The sequence below is a fragment of the Chinchilla lanigera genome, unplaced genomic scaffold (genome assembly GCF_000276665.1).
Source record: "Chinchilla lanigera isolate Chin_1 unplaced genomic scaffold, ChiLan1.0 scaffold00120, whole genome shotgun sequence".
Classification (NCBI taxonomy): Eukaryota; Metazoa; Chordata; class Mammalia; order Rodentia; family Chinchillidae; genus Chinchilla; species Chinchilla lanigera.
This window is the reverse complement of record NW_004955521.1, coordinates 1,172,614-1,198,587: the sequence shown is the minus strand read 5'-3', so window position 1 is coordinate 1,198,587 and position 25,974 is coordinate 1,172,614. Positions and strand designations below refer to the sequence as shown.

The 25,974-nt window shown below is 44.1% G+C and overlaps 1 protein-coding gene across 1 annotated transcript in view; it reads right to left on the bottom strand.

Moving 5' to 3' along the window:
• Positions 1 to 98: 98 nt before the first annotated feature.
• The window catches only part of LOC106147126 (nascent polypeptide-associated complex subunit alpha, muscle-specific form-like), a gene marked incomplete at its 3' end in the record, with an annotated part of 53,634 nt that continues 27,758 nt past the window's right edge, over positions 99 to 25,974 (bottom strand). Inside the window, 3 exon segments of the mRNA XM_013507078.1 lie at positions 99 to 504; positions 652 to 1,193; positions 2,775 to 2,989. Of these exon segments, the coding sequence (XP_013362532.1) occupies positions 99 to 504; positions 652 to 1,193; positions 2,775 to 2,989 (1,163 nt within the window).

The window sequence follows — 25,974 nt, the reverse complement described above, 5'->3', positions numbered from 1 at the left end:
GGCCTCCGGCGGCGGGAGGCGGGACGGCCTCGCCCAGCGCCCAGTCGGGGCCGCCATCCCGCACCCGGACTCTCGGCCCGGGAGGAGCCTCACTCTACCTGCAAACTCCGAGGCGCTGGCGCGTGCGTGTGTGTGTGCGTGTTGGCGAGCGAGCGGGCAGGGTGCGTCCGGGCGGCTACATGCCCCGGCGGCAGGGTGGTGCGTCTCGGGGAGCGGCGGCCCAGACCTCTGGGGACGCGAGCGCAGGACGCGGGAGCGCGGGCGCAGGGGACTGGGCGCAGGGACTGGGCGCGCGGAGCCTCGGTGGCTGCGGCGCTTGGAGCCGCCGCGTCCCGGCTCCTCCGCTGCGCTCTGGCAGCCTCCGGGTTGGACACGTGGGTTTTACGACAGCACAAAATACAAGTGTGTGTGCGTGCGCGCGTGTGTGGTGTGGAGGGGACGGAGGGGGTGGGAGGAGGCGGGAGCAGGCCGCGAGCGTCGGGAGGGGAGAGGAAGAAGGAAGTTCTGGCTCGGCCGTGGCTCGTAGCCCGCGCCCCTCGCGCTCAAATGCTTGCTCGGCCCTCCCGCCCCCCTCGGCTTTGGCACGCCTTCTCCTGCCCGTCTGTTGTGTCTCTGTCTCTGCTAGGTCTTTTCTAGGAGCCGGTTGAGTGCCTGGATCCTGAAAGCTGTAGAACTGCAGAAGCCAGAATGCATCTCTGCATGCGCTCGAGTGCTCGCGCCGGGGCGAGCGCGCCCTGCAGGGCGAGGAGATCCGGTTCCCTGACCAAGTCCGCGCTTTCTCCCGCCTGCGTTTTTCCTGGAGAGCTCCTGGGGGCCAGCGTCACCTCGCCGGCGGAGCAACCTCCGCTGGGAGAAAAGTTGCGGGGATCGAGCGCCAGAGCGAAGCCCTCGATCGGCCGTTGAACAGGGAGGCTCGGCGGAGCTGGAGCTGGAGCGGGATCTCTGCAGAGCACTCGTCCCGGCCGGGCTGCATCCTGGCTGGGACCGGGAGGCTGTTGGCGGCGTCTGCACACCCCAGCGCTCGGCCAGGCCGCCCTCTCAGGCCACCTTCGTAGGGGGCTCCCCCTCTCCTGTGGGCACCAGAATCGGGTACTCAGAGGTACGTCTGGTGCCGCAACTGCTTCTGGACATGGGAGAGGCCGCTTGCCTTCTGCGGCCCGGGCTGGCCCTCGACGAACATAGATTTCTCTCCCCTGAAATGGTATGAGGGTATAGGGTGACGTGCAGCCCGCCCTCCCCCGCCTCCGGTGCCTTCACAGAAGTTTGGGCCACAGCCTCTCTTCGGTGTGCGTTCTGGCATCCACACATCTAGGCTCCTGTCCCCAGCTCATCCACGAATCAGGCGCCTCGCATTCGTGGTACTCGGTGGTAAAGACACCACCAGCTGGGTGAAGTTGACTGACTTGGGCACGTCCCCCTCGCCAGAACTCTGTCCACACCTCACAGAGAAGAAAAGGCATTTCTCTTTTTCCTAGCAACCTAGTTAATTTAGCACTCGCCCCTAAAAATGTAATAGCCATTCTTTCCTGATTTCTGCTTCTTTTTCTCTTCCCACCGCTCATTTTATCTGAGCATGGGAAACTGGGTGTGTAGACTTTGTCCGGGTCTCACGCATCACGACTCAGTGTTGGCTGGAACAAAGCTGGACCGAAAATGTTCTCACTGGCGTCGTTATGACAGGTCATCCGTCATCCCTGGGTAGATTGATAGCATCCAGGTCTTAGGCAAATAGGAGAGGAAACCGAGGGCTCTATAGACCCCAAAGCTAACCTAGCAGTCTTCGAAGACTTTGGACAACTCCATGAGGAAGGGAGGGCGAGGTTCCAGGCCCCTTTCCGTCACTGCCTGCAGAACTGCCTTGGCGCAAACTCTTTTCGCACCTTCTCGAGTTCATTGCTGAGAAATCTGGGCGTTTCTCCGCACTGGGAGAGGCAGGGTGCACCGAGGATGAAGCCTGGACGCCGAGGCATTGATGTCCGCAGCGGCCAGGTTGCTGCCTTTTTGTTTCTGCCCCAAACTGGATTGCTGTTTCCCCGCACCCGGTCTCTAGGGCTTGAAGTCCCCAAGAACCTGCGAAGCCCTCTCCCACTGGCAAGTCTTGGGGGGTTGACATGCTAGTTGCAGCAACTGCTTCGGAGGCCTCATGCTGCCCACGCTGTGGGAGTGTGTGTGTGTGTCATAGCACTATTAGCTGACTGGTTAATCAGCGCCGTAGACGTGCCAGGTGCGGGGTGGCACTTTGTGTACTTTTAAGCTCACCAAGCGCCCATGCGGGAAGGCATTGTCATTAATCCCCCGTGTTACTGAAGAGGACCCGGAGGCACAGAAAGGCTAGGCAGGTTGCCTGAGATCACAAACGACTGAGGAGGCTGACTCAGACTGTGGGCAGTGGAGTTACCCAGTGCACTGTCGTTCCCATCCTAGACGAACCCCACCCTCATTCCATCCAGACTGGTGACAGAGATGACAAGGGATACCTTCAGGACTTATGGCTTGCTTGGGGCCAGGGAAGAGGTAAGGAAGGCCCCCTCTTGCTCTGTGCTGTAAGTGGGAAGTCTGACCTGTTAGACTCGACCAGCAGCCCCAAGCACACCTAGCGGGAGAGGAGAGCGGACCCGAGGTCCCTGAGAGTGTGGGGACTGGCATGAAGGGGTAGGCAGAATTAGAGGGTGCTCAGGAAGCCTGCGAAGGGAGGGAAAGTCGGGAGCAGCACACAGGAGCCTCCCCAGCAGGTCTGCGACTTAGGTCGGCAAAGGTCAGCGCGGTCCTCACACCTTGGGCGCAGACTGAGCGCGGTGGCAGGGCGGCTTCTGGCCGTGTGGTCCAACTCCAGAGGTCGGTTCGCCTCGACCGTCACCGTCACCAACAGCTTTGCCTGCCTGGTGGGCGGCTAGAAGTGAACTCCGCACTGCAAGGGTGAGGTCCACCCCCAAACCCGCGCTCTCCTCTGCAGCGCTTACTACGCCGCGGAAACAAATCACTTCGACCACTTAGGACGCGATCAAACCTTTATAAAAATCCATTGCTCCCAAATCGATGGGTGAATATTTGCTGGGAATTTGTTCCAGAGGAATAAATAAGGAGCATGAGTGTATTAAATGCAAACGGGGACGCGGTGGTGTTTTTCTTCATTGATTAATGACCTCTAAAATGAAACAAGTGGGAAGAGGAGTCGGGGTCGATAAATTAGCTACCCAAATTCATCATTTCCTCGCGCATCCCCCCCGCGAAAATTATCCTTAAGAAGCCCATTGCACCCTTAGCAGGGGGAGAGGAACAGGACGAGAGGGCAGAGCAGGAAACGGCAGGAAAGCAAGAAGGAGATCTGTCGGGAGAGCCTTTGTCCAATTTCGTTGACACGCAATTAAGAAGTTCGCTTTCATATTCATCCCTTTCCTGGCGGGGGAGGGGTACAAGTGGTCACGCGTTGACAGGACTCCAATAAAGGCTCCATAGCTCTTCTCTGCCCGGGTGCTCCGGTCTGCAGGTTTAAGGTCACGGGTGGCTGAGTTAATAATTCATTAATGTAGACATTTATTCAGAAGGGTTCTCTGAGATCCACTCTCCCTGCCTCCTCCCAGAGATTTATTTTCCTGAGAAATGGATTGGGAGGGTGTTGGGTTGCAGGTGAAAAGGAGGGGGCGGAGGAGAGGGAGAAGAGAGGGTGGCGACAGCGGGAGGGATGTTTACTTAGCCACTCTGGGGGACAGTCCCTTCAGCCTGCCGTCAAAAACTTGGTGGAAGATGTGGCGTGCAAACACCACAGGGATTCTGGTTTTCGGTGGTCCTTTCTCCTGCTTCTACAGATGTTCATTTTCTGTTCAGAAGGCACCTTTCCCACATGATTTAGAGCTTGCCAAGAGCATCTGAGGACCTTGAAACGGAGACCTGGGGGAAGTCAGGGGTGGCTAACCCTACCCCATGCGGGTCCCAAAGGAACAGTGTGCAAACTTGCTCAGACCTGGAATCTAAAGGGATTTCCTTTTCTTAAACATGGGCGATTTCTGGTGGACACTTTAGTCCTCAGATGGGGCTGTGGGGTCATTACAAAACAAAGCAGCCCGGAAAGTCCAGATCCTGAAGTTTACCTCTTGGAAGGATACTGAAATGGAAGAGTAGGGGAGTCATCATCAGACAGTGATAAGTGCTATTGAAAGCAAAGAGAGTATGGATGGGGAGGGTGAGACTGCGGCACATCCGCTGCTCAGAGAAGGCCTTTCCTAGAAGGTGAAATCTGAATAGACTTTAAGCAAGAGGATGCCAGATTTGCACCCAGAGTGTGGTATTAGATCCCCTAGCCTGTGGCCCCAGAGCCAAAGCAGTACAAGGGCCTCCCCTGAAAAGCCTTCGAGGCCCACTCTGCAAGTGTTCTGCCTCTTCTGCTGGCCACGCTTGCTTCCCTTAGGATGCTGTGAGCTATTTAATACCCTTTCAACAATCACATCCATTGGCATTACCTCTGTTACTGGTGACCAAGAGTCTGACACTGTGACCCACCTCAAACTGTCCATTCTGAATTTCTTCAAAGGTCAAATGCAAGGTAGGACAAGCGTGGTTTTCTATCCTAAGCTTTGTGGTTGGCAGCTACCAAATCCGGACCTCAGTCTCTGCTGCGCTCTGTACTCCACCTCCGTCCAGGGTGCTGTGAATCGGAGATGTGTGGGGGTGAACTGTACTGAAAACAAGAAAACCCCGTCATTTATTTCAATCCCTGCAGTCCGCCTATCGATCCCTTTGCGCCCTCTCTTCTTTGTCCTTGCTCAGTGGTAGAGAACAGTGCCAGCCGGGGGAAGAGGGATTGCAGAGTGAAGTGGGTGGGGTGAGAGCACTTTCAGTGTAGCTTGAGGAAGCACCTCTTTCCTCCGATGGTGGCAGGAGTCTGCCACTCAGCTGACGTGCCCTCCTGGGGCCCCTGTTAGCTCTCCTCCTGTCACTCAGGGCTGGGAAGGCGGGCTCCTCACTTCGCTAGGTCAGAGATGGCCTTGGGAGCAAGACCCAGCTCAGACTATTTCTGAACTCTCTCGTCCTCTGCCGGGCTGAGGCAGACAGCACCTGTTCACTTCACTTGAAATGCAGCAGAACACTCCAGTTCTTTTCACCTAGGTCACCCAGCAGCTGTCACTCACACAGTGCCTCTCAGCTACCCTGGGCCTGATTTGGATTTGACCTGCTGACCCGGAGGTGAAAGGCTCCACAGTCCATCACCAGTCCCTGCAGCCAGTCCATTCTCCCAGGAAAGCCTCTAAATATATCCTTCCAGTTTCCAGGGAAATCAGCCATTATACTTTGCAAAGGTCTTCTGAGTTTAAAACATATCTGTGGCAGTTCAGTCCCATAAAGGTTTAATGAATCACCATTGAGAAAGCAAAACAGCTGCTCTTTTTTTAAAAAAAAGTCTTGATAAGACAAGGAAGAGTGAAGTAATTAAACAAGAACTATCTCTTCAGATACTTAAGGATTCCCTCCACTATCTTCTTCCCATCCACCTTTCACCCAGAAATCCAGTCCTCCATTTTTCCAAGAGTTTGTAAGAACAGACAGAGCTAACCAACGTTATCATAAATTGACAGCAATACCTAATATCTAATGAGCACCTAGGGAGTGGGAGAGCCTGCTGACAGGAATCTTTGGGATTAATATCTCCTTTGAAGTTCTCCTAGCTGAAGCTGCCTGGTTGTAAGACAGTCTTCCTTCAGTTGTTGCCTAAATTAGTTGAAGCCTATAGGCCTTAAGTTATAATCAGGATGAGGTAAATGCATTACACTGCATCTGTTTGAAATTAGGAATATATGCAATGTTGATTCACATCCTGAGTGTTGGCAGTTCCTGGGGTATGGTGGGTTCCCCTGTGCACCTGGCAACAATCTCAGGAGCCAGGACAGCTTCCAGTTACCCTGTAAATGAGAGGGCCTGAGGCTTTCCCCAAGGGCAGACTGAGGAAACAAGACCCTGACTCTCAGAACTCCTATAGACCATATAGGCACCCTGGGGTGCTTCTCTGCTCTCCGTCACTCCCTCGCCTGGCTGGACTAGTGTCCTTACCCTTCCCTGGGCTAGAACAATAGTATGACTTATTTTAAAGGGCTATTTCTGGTAGTTTATGTTCTCTGAGTCCAAATTTCTCAGTAAAGAAAAAAGAGCCTAATCTCAGTTTCCTTTTCAGAATTGGAAAACTTGTCTTTAGACTTAAAGATACTATGCAGGTTGCTGTGCAGAAAACTGAGAGTGTACATTTTGGGACCCCTGACCCCCATGATCTCATACTGTGGAAGTGTCTTAGAGACCCAGCTTTCCCTCCAGCTCCCAGGCTCTGAGGCCTGTAAGTGGCATAAGAGTTCAGAAAACACAGCCATCACTTTAGTCTAGGAGACAGTCAAGCAAATCTTCACAAATGAGGTGATTCTCAAAGATTGTCTACATTCAGGTGGGTAGAGAGGAACTAAAAAGGGGGATTCCTGAGCAAAGACACACAGACAGGACCTGCACAGCTACATATGCTGGGAGCCCCAGGCAACTTCTCCTCTGTTTGTGAAAACAAGTAGCTCACTGGCAACTCCTAAGAGTAAGCCATCTTCTTTGTATATCATAGTTCCTACAAACTAACTGTATATGATTCCTCTCCTTTAAGAAGGAAAAAAAGGAAATTATAGAAAAGCAATTTAAGATTCTTGAGATGTAAAGAAAAAAAATCACTTTTACGTTGATCACTTTCACACATTACATTGACTGACAGATTCTTAAGGAGAACTTGAAAAGGTGATACGTAAATACAATATATTCTAATCATTTTGGAAGATGGTACCAGGAATTGAACCCTGGTACTCTGGGAACCCTGGGAACACTCAGCTACACCCCTGCCATTTTTATTTTTTAAATTCTGAAGCAGGGTTTTACTAATTTGCCCAGGCTGGCCTTGCACATAAAATCCTCCTGCATCAGCCTGCTGAGAGGCTGGGATTATAGATATATGCCAGCACTCTCTGGACATTTTTGTAATTAAGTAACTGACAAGTGACATAGGAGCATTGTTTGAAAAATTAACATCTTGAAAATTCAGTGGTTAACAATTTGGTTTTTTAACATGTTGCTCAGTTTGACAGTGTTTTGAGCATTTCCTTTTGTCTGTCTACATTGGCAAGCATTTTCAATTGGAACATATGTTTGGGTGGACAAGGATTTTATTTGGCAGCAACCTAATAGTTTAAATATAGATTGCAAAATCAAATGTTTGTTCCATAAGCAAATGTTTTCAAACAGAAGCATTTCTCACAGTTGTTTCCTCAAAGCAAATGTTTGTCTTGGGGCCACCAGAGAAAGCCACACATTCCCCTGAACTTCCTCCACAGAACTGTCACTACTGTTCTGTCACCTTCAGGATCTTCTGCTGGTCACATTTCCTTACAGATTTCCATGGGTTTCTTTATGTAGAGAGCTAGTCCCAAAACGTGCTTTTTAAAAATGAGTGCAAACATTTTCAAAATGTTTTTTTCTTTGTAAAAGTGGATTGGAAATATGTGCATGTGTAGCAGTAATGCATCTTATTTGTGTAAACAACCACCTTATTTTTGATAAGATCATTTGCATTGTTTATCTTTTCATTTCCAGAGAGAGTTATCAAGAAGGATGCTAGGAGCCCATCCACTCCTCTCAATAAAAAGGAGAAAAGATCAAAGTGGCAACTGTGTGTACATGTGTTTGTATGAAGATGGAGAATCACTGTGGTTTTCCAAGAAGTATGTTTAGCATCAGGGCTGAACAAGTGTAGCTGCTATATTAGTGAAGACTCTTTCAAATGCAGGTGAAAGAAATTAAACTGGTCTCAATTTTTTTAAAAACAGGATTTGATGGTTGTGGTTTCAGGTATGGATGGATTCAGGAGTTCAACATTGCTCTGAAGCCTCAGTCTTTCTTTTCATGTGTTGGTGTCTTAATTACTTCTATCATTGATGAGACAAAATACCCAGTACCCAAAGTTAAAGGAGGACAAGATTATTTAGCTCACAGTTTGTAGAGGTTTCAGTCTGTGGTTGTCTGGCTCCACATCAGGGCAGTACGGAAGAGGAGCACTTCAGAGGGAAAACAGTTCATGGCAGGCAGAAGACTGCAAGTAGAAAGTGACAAACAATAAGCAATGACCCTCTTTCTATCCCTTATATCTTATCCAGGGTACCCCCCACCCTTAGGGCAGGTAGCACTCACACTCACAGAGAGGCAGCCTTAATCCTAGCATCACTCTATGAATCAACCCCAGCATCACAACCTTGATCCCAGCATTGCTCACCCTAGATCTGGCCACCTCCAAAATGCTCCACATGAGGCTAGATACAAGCTATAGCAGTTGGTTTTGTTCCTTTTGTGCTGAATTTAATCTCAGGCAGAATCTTCTAAATGACCCCACCATATTTTTCTAGATTGCAATTTCAGAGAAATAACCACAAATTTTCTAACTGTTCCAACAAAAGCTCTGAAATTGAGTATTAGCAGACCCATTTTATGGGTCACCCATCTAATTTTGGGATAATTGTGATAATAAAGGATATAAGATATATTAACTGATCAGACCTGGCCTCATTTGTAATCAAGCAACAGAGACTTAGGTAGAAACAAGAATAGTTTTCAAAGACAAAGTGGGGTGCTATTACTAAAAGAGTAGGAATGAATGTTGAACACCTAAATAGCAGAGGTTACCTTGTGCATGCTCATAGCTACAGTTCCCTTCATGTAATATTGCCTTTGACAAGCCTCATACTTAGTAACAGAGGATCTCTCTTCACTTCTTGGGACAATGAGCAGCAATTCTTGACCTTCTCTCCTAAAGCCTCATGTGAAAACCATTTCACGTTTTCTAGGAGCAGAGCTGTCACTAGTAATTTTGGCTCCTGGAGCAAATTATCCTGGTACATAACAGTTAACTGACCCTGGTTATACCCACATCCCTCTCTTTGCTTTTTATATTCCATTGTGGGCTTAGAAGTAGTCAGTGAGATAAGTAGAAGTCATCAGGTGAACAGTCTAAGAAAGCTTTGAAGAAGAGATCGTTTCTGCTGCCATGCTCTTTAGACCTTTGGCTTTGTTTTTGCCCCTCATCCTTCTTCCATCTTGGAATATAAGCATGATGTTTGGAGGTGCAGAGGCCACCTTGCAATGCTGAAGAAGGATATAGTCTAAAGATGGAAAAACCCAAGAATATAGAAGTACCCCAAGTCACTCTGAGTCACTGAGCTTCAGTCTCAGCCTTGAACTGATATCCTGAGACTTCTTAAGAAGACAAATTAACCATTTTCTTGTGGTTAAACCCAATCTTCACCATTATACAAAACTCCAAATCATGTAAGTAATTCATAAAGTGTTTTTATAGAAAAATTTTATTAATTACACACACTACTTAGTGGCTTTGTATTTTAATTATTCTAATAGGTGCTACATTCATGGTTTCCATTCTCTTGGAAGGTTTATACTGTCAATCGGTCATGTTGTTAGACATATAATATGAGTTATGATCAAAATATACAGTGAAAATTTCAGTTTTAAAAAATTACAGTGAAAAACAAATTGCCATTTTTCCCCTCAAAAAGACTCCTCCTTGTTTTGAGTAACTTATCCCATTATTCTTGCCACTTTCTGAAGTAGTTCTAGAAGTCCTTCATCATGAGTGCTTTATGGTTTATATCTGTATGTTCCCCAAATTCTCATATACTCATCAGTGGGGGGAATGGCACTCATGGATTAGTCCGCTGATGAGTTTACAGCAAAATGTGATGTTGACACGTGAAGCCTGATTGGAGGAGGCGGGCCTCTAAGAGCATGGCCAGGAAAGGTCTATCTCCCTCCCTCCTTACGTGATTGCTCGCTCTGCTTCCTGCTGCCATGCCATGACCTGGCTCTCCTCTGCCATTCCACCCTGCCTTGGAGACAGCAAACTATGGACTGAATCCTCTATAAACTGTGAGCCCAAATAAACCTTTCCTCTTCTAAGCTGTGGGTGTCCGGTATTGTATCTCAGTGATGAGAAAGTAAGTAGGACAAATGTCTACAAGGTGTGATCAAAAAGCTGTGAATGCTACTGCTGAGAGTCATCCTATAGAAAGGCAAACTTGTGAAAACATGATACTGTGTACTCATTCACCTTATTCACAAGATCTGGTACCATATGACTTCTGGTTCTTCCCCAAAATCAAAATGACCACAAATAGTGAACTTTTTAAATCAATTCACAACGTCAGGGCAGCTATGATAGTGCAAATAAAGACATGAAAGAGGACTTCTAGAGCTGCTTCAGAAAGTGGCAAGAATCATGGCATAAGTGTGGGGAGCAGCTGAAGCTAAAGGTCAATCACACATGCAGGGCTAAAGTAAAGCCAGGCGTGAGAACACGGAGCACCCAAGGTGAGCCACATGAACAAGCTGTTCCAGCTCTGAGAACATGAGGGATCTGAAGTGAGCCAGGCAAACAAGCTGCTAGGCAGAGGGGTTTCACCCAACAATAACCTCCTGAGAGTATAAATAAAAGGGCTGCGGTCATTGGGTGGTTCTTTGTCTCCCACCAGGACAGGAGGCTCTGCCTGACCTCAGCTTTCTGCATCTTGACTCTTTTTTTCTTCATCCTTCACCATTCCCCATCCAGAGTTTCAAGATCTGTGCCAGATGTGTCAGTTGGCACCTGAAATAGGGACTCAGAGCACAAGGAAACTCATCATAACAGGTGAGAGGACACCTCTCAGAATGCGTGCACAAACAAAACAGGCTCATGAGAGCAAAAGAGCAAACCAGGCTCATGAGAAGCACAGGGGAGAGAAGTATATTGATATTATCAATATTGATTTCATCAGGTGTAAAACATGGGGCAAAAATCCTCAAGAACAGATGTATATGCAAATGCTTGTTGTATTATTGATTCCCATATTTATCTTTTTGTTGTGGACTTGGATGAGGGAGTGTCTTGATAACCATATGCCTGTTGAGACAACCACAGAGGATTTAGCTGGGAGTATTATCTTAAAACTAAGTCCTGAGCAGAAAAAGACAGTGGAACAACAGCCCTCTACCCCATAGAGATTAAACCCTCTAGCTTTGCTCAATCAGATAAGGAAGGAGTGGTGGGGGGCAAAGAAGACCCTTTCCCACCAGAGGAGTGTTTTGCTGTGACTTCCATTTCACAGCCACCCAAGGTAAAACTAATAATTTTAACTTTAGCCACAAGTGGCCACTTCCACTTTCTCATCTCAGAAAAACTTTGCTGCATCACAGGCTGAGACATCCACACTTCATAGAAGGAGTCATCCTGTCTTTCTCCCTTGCAATTGGCACTAAAAGAAGACAGAAGGAGGCAGAAGAATCCCTGGAGGGTTTTCAACATGTCTACCCTGTTGCTGAAGTCCAATATCCCAATAGTCCACGACACATTATACATCTTCATGAAACTGCACCCTTCAAGACATTAAAAGAACTAAAGCAAGCAACTGCTACCAATGGCCCCACAAGATAAAAGCTGCTTGGGTTTTGTAGAGCTAATAGGACAACAGGTTATGACCCCAAAATGCCCAGAAAGGAATGGCTAAAGTGTGTTTAAATCCAGAGGATTATTTATTGTAGAAGGGAAATTTTTTGAGTTGTGCATGGTTCAGGCTACTCACAATCCCACTCACAATGTGGCCATTGCAAAAGACATGCTAACCAGAAAAGGTGCCTTTGCTGCCACAAATGATCAACTTACTTTTGAGTTGCAAGCATATGAACAAATTAAAATAGCTGTCATAAGGGCTTGGAAGGAACTTCCTTCAAAGAATCAGATATCTCTTGATCTGACCTCCACTTGCCAAGGTCCTGATGAACCTTTTCAGGATTTTGCGGCACACTTATTGCAGGCTAGTGGGAAGATTATCAATGACACAGAAGCTGGCAAATTAATAGTTCAAAGATTGGCCTTTGAAAATGCAAATAAACGCTGCAAACAGGCTTTAGGAGCCCACCAAAAAAAGGTCTATGCTGTCTGAGATGATCTGGATTTGTGCAAACACTGGTCTTTCCTATGTACAGGGGACTGCCTTGGCAGCAGCTATCACTCAGGCTATCCATCCTCAGCCTGGAGGAAAAGAAAAAAGACAAGGTTACTTTTTCAGCTGCAGAGGTAGAGGACATTTTGCCTGAAATTTCTCTGTTGCACCTGTAGGGACAGTACAGTTATATCTGTCCCTTAACAAAACCTAGTATCTGTCCAAAGTGTAGATGAGGGTGTCACTGGGCAAATGAGTAGATCCAAAACTGATGTGGAGGGCTGACCCATTCCAGGAAACTTCCAGTGGGGCCTGCCTGGCCCCGCCAAACAGTGGGGGCACTTTCCCTAATTCTTCCCCAGCTGTACCCTCCACTGCCAAGCACGTTTCTGACCTCTGGTGAGCAGCAAAAGGTAGCAAAGGTTTGGACCTCAGTCCCTCCTCCAGATTCAAACCAGCTCCTGAAATGGACCTCAGGCTATTTCTACTGGAGTTTATGAACCTTTGCCCCAAGGAACAGTGGAACTCCTGCTAGGCTACAGCAGTCTCACTTTAAAAGGTCTCCAGGTTTTGGCTGGTGTCATCAAGGCTGATTATATAGGGGAGATCAAAGTTATGGTTCAAACTTTTCAACACACTGTTCAAGTCACCCCAGACTCTTGTATTGCTCAATTGGTCGTTCTTACTTGTACAAAAATTGGAAACTCTATAAACAAGGAAAGAGAATCTGAGAGTTTGAGATCCTCTGTTACTTACTGGGATCAACAGAGCAAACAAGATCATCTTGAGATAGAATTGATTATTGAAGGAAAAACATCAAAGGGCTTTTAGACACTGGTACAGATGTTTCAGTTATTGCCCAGTGCCATTGGCCTATTGGCATGGGCTCTGGATGTAGCAACTACAGATCTACAGAGGGTGGGCAGTTTTTCTCACCCTAGTAGAAGTGCTAAACTGTTAACCTGGAGAGATGAAGAAGCCATTCTGGACGTTTCTTACCTTATGCCCTTCCCCATATACCAGTCAGTTTATATGGTTGAGATGTATTACAGGACATGGGGACATTTTTGGTCATTCCTAACTCCTTGGTGACTCATCAGATACTGCAACAAGGCTTTCTCCCCACTAAAGGGCTTGTTAAATACAATCAAGGAAAGAGAGAACTCCTTCCAGTAGACCCTAAAAAGGACTGTTTTGGCATAGGCTATGCACCTTCACATTTTCAGGAGGGGCCTTGATCTCTTCTCTGACCCTATGAATGGCATTGAAGATAACTTGGATGTCTAATGACCCTGCTTGGGTTGCTAAATGGCCACTGCCTCAGGAGAAGTTTACAATAGCTCATACACCAGTTAATGAACAGGTGACAGTGGGACACCCAGAACTCTCCAGTAGCCCTAGGAATATTCCAATTTTTGTAATAAAAAAGAAGTCAGGAAGGTGGAGATTAGTACAGGATTTGTGGGCTGTTAATCATACCATGGAACCTATGAGCACTTCAACCAGAATTGCCCAGTTTTATAGCTATCCCTTTACATTTTTCCCTAATGGTGATTGATTTACAATACTACTTTTTACAGTCCCTCTCCATCCTAAAGATAAAGAGTCTTGCCTTTAGTTTACCCTCCATTAACTATCAGGCCCTATGCACCATTTCCAGTGGCAGTGTCTGCCACAAGGAATGGCAAATAGTCCAACCCTTTGTCAAGAGTTTGTGGCTGCAGCCATTTTATCAGTCTGTCAAGCCTATCAATCTGTTTATCTTATTCATTACATGGATGATATTCTTCTAGTCCATGAATCCTCATCCACCTCGCACCAAATATTTCTCCAATTAGATGATATCCTTTGTAATGCAGGCCTGGTGGTGGTCCCTGAAAAGGTTCAAACCATGGCCCCATTCTCATATTTGGGCCATCTTATCCAACAGAGACATATTGTGCCCTAAACTGTTCAGATTCAGGTTAGTTATTTTGCAACCTTAACTGATTTTCAGACTTTACTTGGTAATATTAATTGACTCTGCCAAGCCCTTAAGCTAACAACTCATGATTTAGGCACTCTGTTTGACATTTTCAAGGGAGACCCAGCCCCCATGTCTCCAAGAGCACTTATGTCAGAGACTGAGGCCACCTTGGACAAAGTTAATCTGGCTCTCTCTAATGCTCAACTCTCTAGAGTTGACTCATCTTCACCAATGTTTTTCATTAGTTTCCCAACTCAGCATATGCCCTGCTCCACATAAAACCATTACTCCCTTTTATGATGTTGTGGCAGAACTGGTCATGCATGGGCAAATGTATTCAGCTCTTTGGGCATGAGTTGCAAACTATCGTTGTTCCCTTTTGTTCTTTCCACAACAATAGCTATGGCACTTTTTGTCGTCTTGGCAATCTGCATTGGCTAACTTCCCTGTTGTTGTTGATGGTCATTATCCTACAGAAAAATTAATTCAATTTGCTTCCCTCAACCCTTTGTCTTCCCTTCAAAAATAAGCTCAATTCTCATAGCAGGAAGTGTCTCTGTTTTTATGGATGGGTCCTCTTTGGGCAGAGGAGGTTATGTAATGGCCTCCTCTTCCCAAATACAGGATATGGGTTTTCCTCTGCACAAAAGACTGAATTTCAGGCTGCCATATGGGCCTTGCAAGATCATTCATTCACTCCCACTAACCTCTTTTCAGATAGTGCTTATGTTTGTGGTGTGGTGCCCCATATCAAAACTGCCACTATTCACACGGGTCAAAAAGATCTTTTTCATTTATTTCACTCTCCAAATTGCAATTCAGTCACACCATGTTCCCTGTTTTATTGGTCATTTATGTTCCCATTCCCAATTACTGGGGCCTCACTGAGGGAAATGCTTTTCAATAGACAGATTGCTGGATACTGTCACTGTTGCTCTCTCAGATGCCATTTAACAGGCTTCTGCCTCCTGTGCCACCTTCCATCAGAACTCTTTTGCCTTGCACAAACAGTTCCTTTTAACCTTGGAACAGGCTCAACAAATTGTTAAACAATCTTCCTCATGCATAATACAGCTTCTCTCACTCCCTATGGAGGTTAACTCCTGAGGGTTTCACTCCAATCATCTCTGACAAATGGATGTTACTCACATTCCTGAGTTTAGCTCGCTATGCTGGGTCCACATTTCAGTGGATACTTCCTCAGGATTTATTTTTGCTTCTGCCCACAATAGTGAAGCACCTAAACATCTTCCTAATTGCTTGGATGCCTTTTAGTACCCTTAGCTACCCATGGGCACTTAAGACTGACAATGGCCAGGCTTATACAAGTGCTGCCTTGCAAATGTTTTGTAAAACTTTTCACATTTCCCTTACTATGGCAATTCCTCAAAGTCAAGGCATTGTTAAGTGTGCTCACCATATGCTCAAAATTCAATTACAAAGACTAAAAGAGGAATCCTTCCTTACAAAATTCACACACTATGGTGTGAATGGTGCACTTTTATATTGTAAGAAGATCATCTGTATATTTATTCAATTGCCTGTTTGTCCTATCTATAAACAGTTTTTTACTTGAGCGCAACAATTTTTTTTTCTTTTTCATTTACATTTTTGGATCATTTGTTCATAGGTTTCACCTGCACTGCCAGGTGGTCAAAGTGATATAAAATTGGTTTTCTCATAGATCATCAAAACTTTGTTAAGGTAACTAAATGGAGACCCTTTGGGCTTAGAAGATTATTGGTCAGAGCTCCTTTTGGTGAATAAAGGAGCATCTGCCTGGGATGAATTATATCCCAGCCTTTGTTCATTAATAGGAAGCCCCAATGATCTCCATAGCTTTATGGGAAACACCCCAACAAATGTTATTAAAAATATATTATTATGATAAGTTTACATTGATTTTCATCAAAAGATTAAGTTTTCTAAAAATGAGACAATAAGGTTTTATGATTTAAAAATGCTTTGGTACAAAAGTAAATTTAAAAAAAAAATTCCATATGGCTGTGATAATTGTTATTAATCTCATGGTGTATTAAATGTATTCGTGCCTTCAGATGTATAGGTCTTCCAAAATGCAAGAAGGGATTGTTTATGGTGATAGACTTTGCTTTCATATTCAGACCTCTGCCTCTCACAAAAACTTATGTGATGTATATGCTATGTATGTGCCACTATATTTAGAGATGCCTAGACATTAAACAGTCCAGACAATGTCACAAATTTCTTCAGTGACATACCATTAAAGGTCAACAAGTTAGGTAAAAGCTTATGTAGTAGCGATGATTGACTAAAAAGGCTATTTTTATGTCAAAATGGAAATTATAGATGTGTTACCAAAATGTCCCATGATTGTCGTGCTACAATATTATGTATGGCTTTTGATCTCAAATTTTCCATGTAAAACTATATAACTGTTGTCTGTTAACATTCTGTAAGGACTCAACTACTAGAACATCCATGGTTGGTAGGAAATAATGGTTCTACATTGTATTTCAAAGTGCTTGATATTCAGATAAAATAATAATGTTAAGCTCACTACTCCCATTACAATGTAATGTGATTAACCTTCTCTTCTGGGTGTTCAACAACTGAGGTTTGGAGACCAAAAACTAGAAAGAGGAGAACAGCCAATTTTTTGGCTATAGCCCTCTGAGGTCATTGAGGACCTAGGACATAAGAGGACCTCAGCTGCAACATCCTACAATTCAATGAGTCCCTGGTCTTCTGATCAAGGAGATTGTTGGACCACAGAGGAAGGAGACAATCGTGTATAGTGTGCCTAAGGAGAGTCATTAGGAGAGAAAAGTCTCCAAAGTTTTCACAGAGAGCAACTTGGTCAAACAATGGCCATTACTCATCCAGATGGCTGACACTGACTAAAGATCTAAGAGGTACTGTACTTGGTTCTAAGGCAAATCTGAACAGACTTAATTGACCTTGATAGATAGCAAAACATTAATTAATACAGTCTTCACTTGGTCTTGAACATCCAGGAAAAAAGTATAGCCACAAGATGTATAAAAAAATGCCATAGTAATACGTTAGCTGTTAAAAAAAAAACCTCTCAAATCACTAAAACTTTCTGACAATTGCCAGCTACACTGGTAGCTGACTACTGTTATGGTTTAATGGGCTGTATAGTGTTTAACTGCTGAATACAGGTACCTAAAATCCCTGGACTGCGACTCATTAGCCTAACAGAGTAAGTTCATTCAGAATGGAAAGGGCTCAAGAATGAGAAGGTCTTCTACAGAGTTCTCCAAGCACAGCTCCTCCAACTTCAACTGACCACCCATCACTTGCAACTACAAAACAGAAAAAGGGGAGATGTGGGGAGTAGCTGAAGCTGGAGATTGATCATACATGTGAGGCTAAAGCAAGGTCAGCCCTGAAAACATGGAGTGCCCAAGGCAGGCCACGTGAACAAGCTGTTCCAGCACCAAAACCTCATGCCTGAAGCAAGCCAGGCAAACAAGTTGCTAGGCAGAGAGGTTTGAACTGACAGTAACCTCCTGAGAGTATAAATAAAAGGGCTACAATCATTGGGTGTTTTTTCTCTCCCACTCGGATAGGAGGCTCCAACTGACCTCAGCTTTCTGCATCTTGACTCTTGTTTTTCTTCATCCTCTCATGTCCCCCCTCTGGAGTTTCAAGAGCTGTGCCAGTTGTGGCAGATAAGTATCTTTGAAGCAAGGGGATGTATTAAGAGAAGGATTAATGGCAATGTATCTTTTATTATAATACATTTTTAAAAATATTTTAACATTCACCATATTTTTTTATCACACCTTGTAAATGCCCTGACATAACTCTAAGTCAAGGTATTTGGGTTCAAACTTGATTTCAATACTTAAATTAGTAGCTGTGTGACATTAGACAAATTGTTTAACACTTCTGTAGTCCAAGGAGCTCTATAAATCTCTAATGTTGTTATGAGCATTCAATATGTTAGACCAAAAAATATTTAGAACATAGAAAATGCTGTATATATGTTTCATCTTATATACATCACAGCATATATGTTATATCTTATATACATTACCTTTTTAGAGCTTAGCGTTTTATGCCTCTTACCTTCTGGTATCCTGGAAGTGATCCAGTTAACACCTGGCACAGTAGGGAATACATGACCTGTTGACTCAGATGGCCAATTGTTCCAGTACCTTATCTTTTTTTCTCTTTTCATCTTCATAGGGTGGGAGCAATTGGCTCCAAAGATGACTGACACTTCCAAAATTATGTCATTAGTTTACTTATTCAACTCTGATTCAACAATAGGATGTGTACTGGTAAATGGTTATAAATCACAATCCTACCCCTATATGGACTGGTATTGTCAGGCCAATTAATGTGTCATCTCCAAGTGCCCACTGGCCATATGCCCTCATACTTTGGGTTGCAAGTTGACTCCTGTCTCCCTTCACAAATGATATAACCTTACATGGAAAACTCTAAGGAATCGACAAAATAACTATTAAAACTAATAAATTTTAAAAATAGAATCAACTAAGTTCAGATGTTACAGGATAGAAGATCAATACATAAAAATCAATTGCTTATTCTCAGTTTCAGTTTGAGGTCCCTTTTCCCTATCCTATACTTGCCAAAAGTCCCCATATTTTAGGATTCTGCCTAAGTTCTGCTCCCTTGGGAACCCCACCACTTATGCTCACCTTCCTAGTAATGACTATTGCTCATGTTACCTGGATCGCATTTTTGGCACTGACATTCTGAATGGCCGTGTACTCTACTAAACTCTGAAAGATGGGCTGTATTTGTCTCTCATGAAATCATAAGGTTCTAGAGACAGAAACTAAGCTTTATTTTCACGTTATTCAGTAACCTGATGTGCTGTTAGACACAAAGAAGCTTTCATCAAATACTCACTGAATCACTGTTGAATGAATGAATGAATGAATGAATGAATGTGAACCTGAATAAATGTACACACAAGTAAATGAATTGGCCCCAAATTCAACCACATGGAGGATTATCAAAGGCAAAACCCAGAGTCAAAGCCAGCCAGTGGCTGATGATGCTCAGAGACCACTGTAGGAGCAGAGGGTAGGGCTGGTCACCTAGAGAGCTTGAGTTTGCCTCCTGTCTGTCGTAACAGAGTGGTCACAAGAGGCCTACCTATAATATTCAGAGCTTATGCTCTTTCACAATGCCAATCACAAATAGCTACAAACTTAATTATGTCCCCAATTAGCAGCTGTTTGTACTAAATCCTTCTTGATGTGGGGGTATCAGCCACACAGCCCTCTGACTCACACAACTACACCTTTACAAACAGTTCCTCCAATAGAAGAAGGAAAATTAAAAGATTTCTTCTCTTAAATAAAATTACTACATCACCATGGTCTCTTTCAAGCTTTCCCTGTGGCATAATTCCCATTAAGATCTTGTATGCACACGGCCAGAGTGTGCTATCTATTTTCTCTGTAATAGGAAATGCCAGCACACATAGGTGGACTGGCAGATGCACTCATATCTCACACAGGAGCAGCACTGGGGTGTTCTAAATGAGCCTCATTGAGTGTAATCATGGTTTAAAACATTACATGATCTAATCTACACAGAGAAGAACCAGGAACTTGGTTGGTCCTAGCAGACCACCAAGTAATCTGAGAAATCAATCAAATTAATTTTGAACTACAGGGCTTTCATGAATTCTAAGTAGAATGTGGAGTGGAAATAACATCAGCTTTTGGCAAAATGAAGGAAATTTTCACTCGTTAGATATACTAAGTAACTAGCTTTCTGCATCAAAACAAGCAAATGCATATATTGGGAAAGGAAACCCTTCCTAGCTAGATGTTAGGGTGCTGGAGTGTAGTGAGAGAGGGGTAGACCAGAGAAGGCAAAGGGGAAAGAGTGGTGACAGGGAATATAGAATTCCTCTCTCTGCTTGGAAGAAAGAGAATCCCAGGTGCAAGGAAACTACCATGTACTTGCCGTGTCCATGGCCTACATTGCGAGAGGTTCATTACCAGCGATGTAACATGCAGATGTATCACACCAGTGCATTGATGTTGTGGTTTGGGGTTTTGCAAGGGGAACAATATAGTACAGGACACATATTTTATAAGATTATTTATAATAGTCACCCAAAGAATGATATACAAATAGAGAGTGCAGGAAATCTGTCCACACACTAAAGACCAAAGAATCTAGCCAACAGCCTAGATCCCACAGTAATGTCCTGCATGAATCCAACTGAAGACCTAGTGCCAATGACAATGCCTCTCACGAGTCCAACTGGAGGCCTAGAGCCCATGACAATGTCTCATGCAGGCCTATTTCACAGATCTGTGCTGGGAAGGCCCAAAAGTCAGTGGTGGAAACTAGAAAGTCTGTGCCAGCAGGATCAAGAATCTGTGGTAGTAGGCTGAGGGATCTGCACTAGAGCTAGGAAGCACCACTCAAAGTAAGAACTAGAGCTCCCCCGAAAAGTACCACAGCCATCCTCAGCAACAGTGAGGTCCTGAGTTCCCATCAGGAAAACTAACTCAACAAGCTTTTCCAGGAGACTAAGCAGTGCATCATCTTCCCCTCTGGAGCCAGAAGTGATGCTCAAAGTGAGGACCAGAGCTCCCCCAAAGTGAACTGTAGCTATTCTCGATGAAAATGAGGTACCAAGCTTCTCTTTCGATGAGAACAGCCGAGTTCATCAGGAAAGCCAGCATGACAAGGTCCTCCAGTAGAATAGCCCAAAAGAACAAGCAGCTCTCTAACAGCTTCCCAAACAGCTTCCAGCAGCTCCCAACAGCCTCTCTTCTTCCTTTCCAGTTCTGCCTCTTATGCTGCCAGCAACAATCCTCAGGTGGGGCTCCCACATCCAGCACCACGCTGGTTCAGTTCAGCTGGGTGTTACAAGTTGACCACCAGTTGTCAATCTGCCACAGCTGGCCACAGTTAATTAGACTGGGAATGGGAGCCTGGTCCAACACAGCTATCTACACATGGCCAGGTGGCCTTGTCCAAGATCTCCCAGAGACAAATGGTGCTAGTGGGGAACTGGCTGACTAATGGCATCTTTTCTCTTGGGCAGGGTGATTTGGGGATTGATCCTTTGCGTTCATGAGAGCAGGTTCCTTAGAAAGAGAAAACAAGACACTGAGTCACCTCATAGTAGCACAGTAGAGAAGTAGGAATTGAAAGGTGCCAGCTTCTGGGGCTGGAGATATAGATCAGTGGTAGAACACTTGCCTAGCATGCGTGAGACTGTAGGTTTGTTCCCTTCACTGGGGGAAAAATGATGTCTGCTACTGAAGAAACAATAAGATGGTCATTCTCTAGAGTTGTGTTGTTTCTTAAAAGATGTCAGAGTCTCAGTGTGAATGGGCTCTTTAAATGAGGCATCTTGAGTGAGTGGCCTTCTTTTCTACCCAAAGAACTACTGCCAAGTACACTACAGTACATAATTATTCCTCATCCAGGGTCTTTGGGGTGTACAGAGGCCATTCAAGTATCTATGAGCTTGACAGGAAAGAAATGGTTCATTCAACATTCCTTTGTGTTTCTTTCAGGCTCAGATGAAAAAAAAGGGCTGAAATTAATCATCCAATTCTTCATCTTCGAATTGAAATGCAGCACATGTTATAAACGTTCAGGTTATACCACTACCATCAAAATTAAATTGATGGTGGATGAAATGAAAGATTTAAAAAGCAGAATAGATATTTCTGTAGCCTAGATATCTAGTAAAGTCAGACGGGAGTTGTCTATAAACAGTTTCTCCCAAGGGACTAGAATGAGGTGCTCCAAGGGAGCCTGCTCAGAAATAACAGTCATTATTTTTGATTCCAAAGTTTTAAATGTTGAGAGCTGAGATTGTGGCATGCTGATTGTAATGATCTCTATTTTGTCCTAGACTTGGGTCACAAGTTACCCACAATTTTTCTTCATGAAGAACATTTGTACTCAGGGGAAGAAGCTTCCTTAGACTATTTCTTTACCATAAACACCAGTGTACTTTTACAAGACAGCAGGGCAGCATGCTGCTCTTGTGTGGACTCCACAGTCATCTCACAGGCATCGCCTTTCCATGCATTTGAATATGTACCTGGGATCTGGAAGCTTAACATCGCATTTAACCTGAAGCTCACACTCTTTTTGAACTCCAGAGCTCAAACAGCAACGTCTGTTAGATGGAAAGAAGAACCACAGGCTAATATATTAGCAGAGGTGCCAGAAGAGGATAGCAAAGCCACAAAATGAACAAATGTGGAACTACATATGTCAGATTAGAGAAAATAGGGAAACAGTGTTAAGTATATTAGCACATCCAATTAGCAGGGGAAGCGAAATTTCTCTCTTTCTCATGTATAGTGTTTTCCTGTTCAACAAGCCTGTGTTTAAGGGCTATCTGTGAGCCAGGCAGTCAGTATGAGACAGGGGACACTGAGGTGGATGGGGCAGGGTGTTCTCAAGGTGAGCACAGCTCCATCGGTACAGGAAGCGCATTGCACAAAGATATCTGGCAGATTCCTTCAGCAAATCACAACTAAATAATATACAAGGTATGCATTCCATGCTAGATGTAGGGCAGCTTTCACCCAGTTTTTTGAGATACAATTGACAAGTAAAAACAGTATAGATTTAAGATGTATAAGCCATGGTTTGTTATATGTATGCATTGTGAAATGATTACCACAGAGAAGCTAATTAACACTTCTGTCAGTTTAATAGTTATTTGCATGTGTGTGGTATTAACAAAGATGTGGCTTTTTAAAATAACAAGATTATATCATGTTTTTTAAAAAAGTAAAAGTTAAGACAAGATTCCACAATTCAGGATCTGACATAAACAATTTAAGAAGAAAATCTAAAGAGAGAATCTTTCAAATTCCTTAGCTTGAGAAATGAAATTGTCCCAGTCTTACATATTCCATTTACCCTATTTGTTTAAAGGTTGATTTAAAAAAATAAAATAGCAATGGAGAAGAATTTCTTCGCCTTTCCAAAGGCCTCTCCTGAGAGTGGTGATGGCCAGACGTGAACCTGAAGTATCAGCACTTCCAGTTTTCCATTAGCACCTCCCACCCCTTAGCCCATATTCACCATAAAATCCACCATAAATGGACTTGCCTCCTGTGCCATAAAAAGAGCCATGTTAACACAATTTCAGCTCAGGTCTGTGGCCCAGCGCTTTGTCTGACTTCGTACTAGCAGACATGACACCCACGTCTCTCCCAATGTGGTTATTCTGGAGATGTTTGAGTCCTGATCATGCTTGGAAAAAGCCCAGAAGTGGTGAGTTAGTAAGAAGTAAAAGGGAAATGTGCTGGATTGAATACTGTCCCCACAAAATTCATGTGTGCTTGGAACCCTGGAATGTAATCTTTTTTGGAAAGAGGCGCCTTGCTGATGTTCTTATTCAAACTGGGGATACACTGGAACAGGTAGACTCTAATCCAGTGACTGCTGTCCTTACAAGGAGACCATACACACACACACACACACACACACACACACACACACACGGAGGAAAGCCAGAAGAAGGAGGAAGAGATTGAGGATCACTAAAGCTGGAAGAGACCAGGAAGAATCCTTCCCCAGAACGCTTTTAGCACATGTTTGTGGTATATAATGATCTCATACCTTGCGGGCAGTTGGTACTTGTGCATAACACATTCTGTTCTCCTTTCACCCCATCTCTCCGCACCCTATCTCCTCTCTCCATCTCTTCATCTTGGTCCCCTTTCCTTTAGACAAAAGATCTATCTCCCTATTTCCTATTATCTGCTTTTTATTTTGTTTTTTATTTATATTTTGGGTTTCTTATATAAGAGAAACTGTGTGATATTTAACCTAGTATGTCTGATTTAACTTACCTCACTTAACATTATGGTCACAAACTATATCTATTTTCCTAAAAATGACCTGTTTCTCCTTTACAGCACAATCACAGTATAAAGTGTGGTATAAATACCACACCTCCTTTATCCACCTATCTGTTGATAGACATGCTTCCAAGATTCATTTATGAATTATGTGGTTACTATAAACATGAGCATGTATATATCACTACAATACGATGTCTTTAACTCTTTTGGGAAGATACGTACTATACCTACCATACCTGGGTTAAATGAAATTTCTATTTTTAGTTTTTTGAGGAATCTCCATACTAACTTCCATAGTGGTTGTACAAGTTCATATTCCCACCAACAGTACAGAAGAGTTTGGTTTTTTTTCCCTATAGCCTCTCCAGCATTTGTTATTGTTTGATTTCTTGATGATGGCCATTTTTCTGGAGTAAGATGAAATTTTGATTTTGTTTTAATTTGCATTTCTCTAATGACCAGAGATGCTGAACATTTTTTTCATGTATTTATTGGTCATTTGTACTTCTTCTGAGAAGCAGCTGTTCATTTCAGTTGCCCACTTTTTGACTGGGTCTTTTATTTGAGGAAGTCTAATTTTTTTTTAGTTCTTTACATATTCTAGATTTTAATTCCCTGTCTGGTGAATAGCTAGGAAATTATTTTTCCATTCTGTAGGTTATCTCTATTTTGTTGGTTGTTTTTTTTTTTTTTGCTGTGGAGAAGCTTTTTAAATTGATATGATCCTATTTGTTGATTCTTGGTGTTATTTCTTGCACAACTAAGGTTTTGTTCAGAAAATCTGTGCCTATACTGTACCTATGACTGTACCTCTTGAAAAAGTTTTACCGATTTTATCTTCCAGCAGATTGTTTCTTCTTTAGCATTTAGATCTTTGATCTATTTTTAGTTTAGTTTAGTACATGGTGAGAGATATGGGTCTAGAGTCAATCTTCTGCATGTTGATAGCCAGTTTTCCCAGTACCGTTTAATAGAGGCTATCTTCCCTCCAACAAATGTTGGTGGCACCTTTGTCAAAGATCACATAGCTTGAGGCAAGGGGATTGCTGTGAGTTCGAGGCCAGCCTGAACTGCATAGTGAGACCCTGTCTCAAAAGGATGGAAAAAAAAAAAAATCAGACAGCTGAATGTGCCTGGGGCTGTTTTTCTGCATCCCTTGTTCTCTTCCATTGATCCACATGTCTATTTTCATGCCAGTCAGTACCATGCTGTTTTTAGCACTGTAGCTTTGTAATAAAACTCAAAAGCCCAAGGTTACAATGCTTCCTGCTTTGCTCTTGTTGCCCAAGATTACCTTTGCTATTCCCCCAGAATTTTTGGAAGGAGTATAACCTTACTGACTGCTTAGTTTCAGGTTGCTAGGCCCCTAAACGGTAGAAAACAAATTTCTATTGTTTTAAAGCCACCTCACTGGTAATACTTTGTTACAGCAGCCCAAGGTAGCTAATAAAGAGACACAGAAAGTATTGTGGTTACAAGCAAAATGCAGTAAATACCAGTTGAACTCCTCCTCATCTGCGGTGGGCTGTGGTCATTTGCTGGGGCCTAGCTCTGGCTGGCAAGGTACCATTCACTGCAGCAGAAACACAGCCTGGAAGAGCCAACAGCTGTGACTGACCACTGCTCCACAAGGTTCAAGTGAGGCCTGCCATTTGCAACTTCCTTTCTACTGGCCTCAGAAATAGGCCCAGGACTTGTTCATCTCCCTCGCTGCCCCAGTGTACACCCAGGCCCTCAAGAAGCATGACTGACTAAGTTGGCCCTTGAGCATCAGCCCCAGTGGCAGTCAAGGGGCTGGAAAGAGGGATTGTCTATGCCTCTGCACCTGGACCGTGAGGTGAAAACCGTTTCTCTGGAGTCTCACAAAAGATGTGCAAGTCCAAAGTCATTGGCATCACTCTTAAAGCCACAGAGTGCAGCACACCAACCTGAGTCTGAGTTCCCACTCTACTGTGAAAGTACCCATGACCTCGGGCAAGTGTATATTCTCCTTGAGTCATGATTTCTCTTGTCTGAAAAACAGGAAGTACTGAATATTCACTCTTCAAATATTTGCCAGAAAAGCTGAAAAAATTTTATCCAAAATTCATTCTCCAATTTGCAGAGCTGCTTTAAGTTGAAATAACCATATGTCCACCTTTGCCCCCACAATTGATGTCAG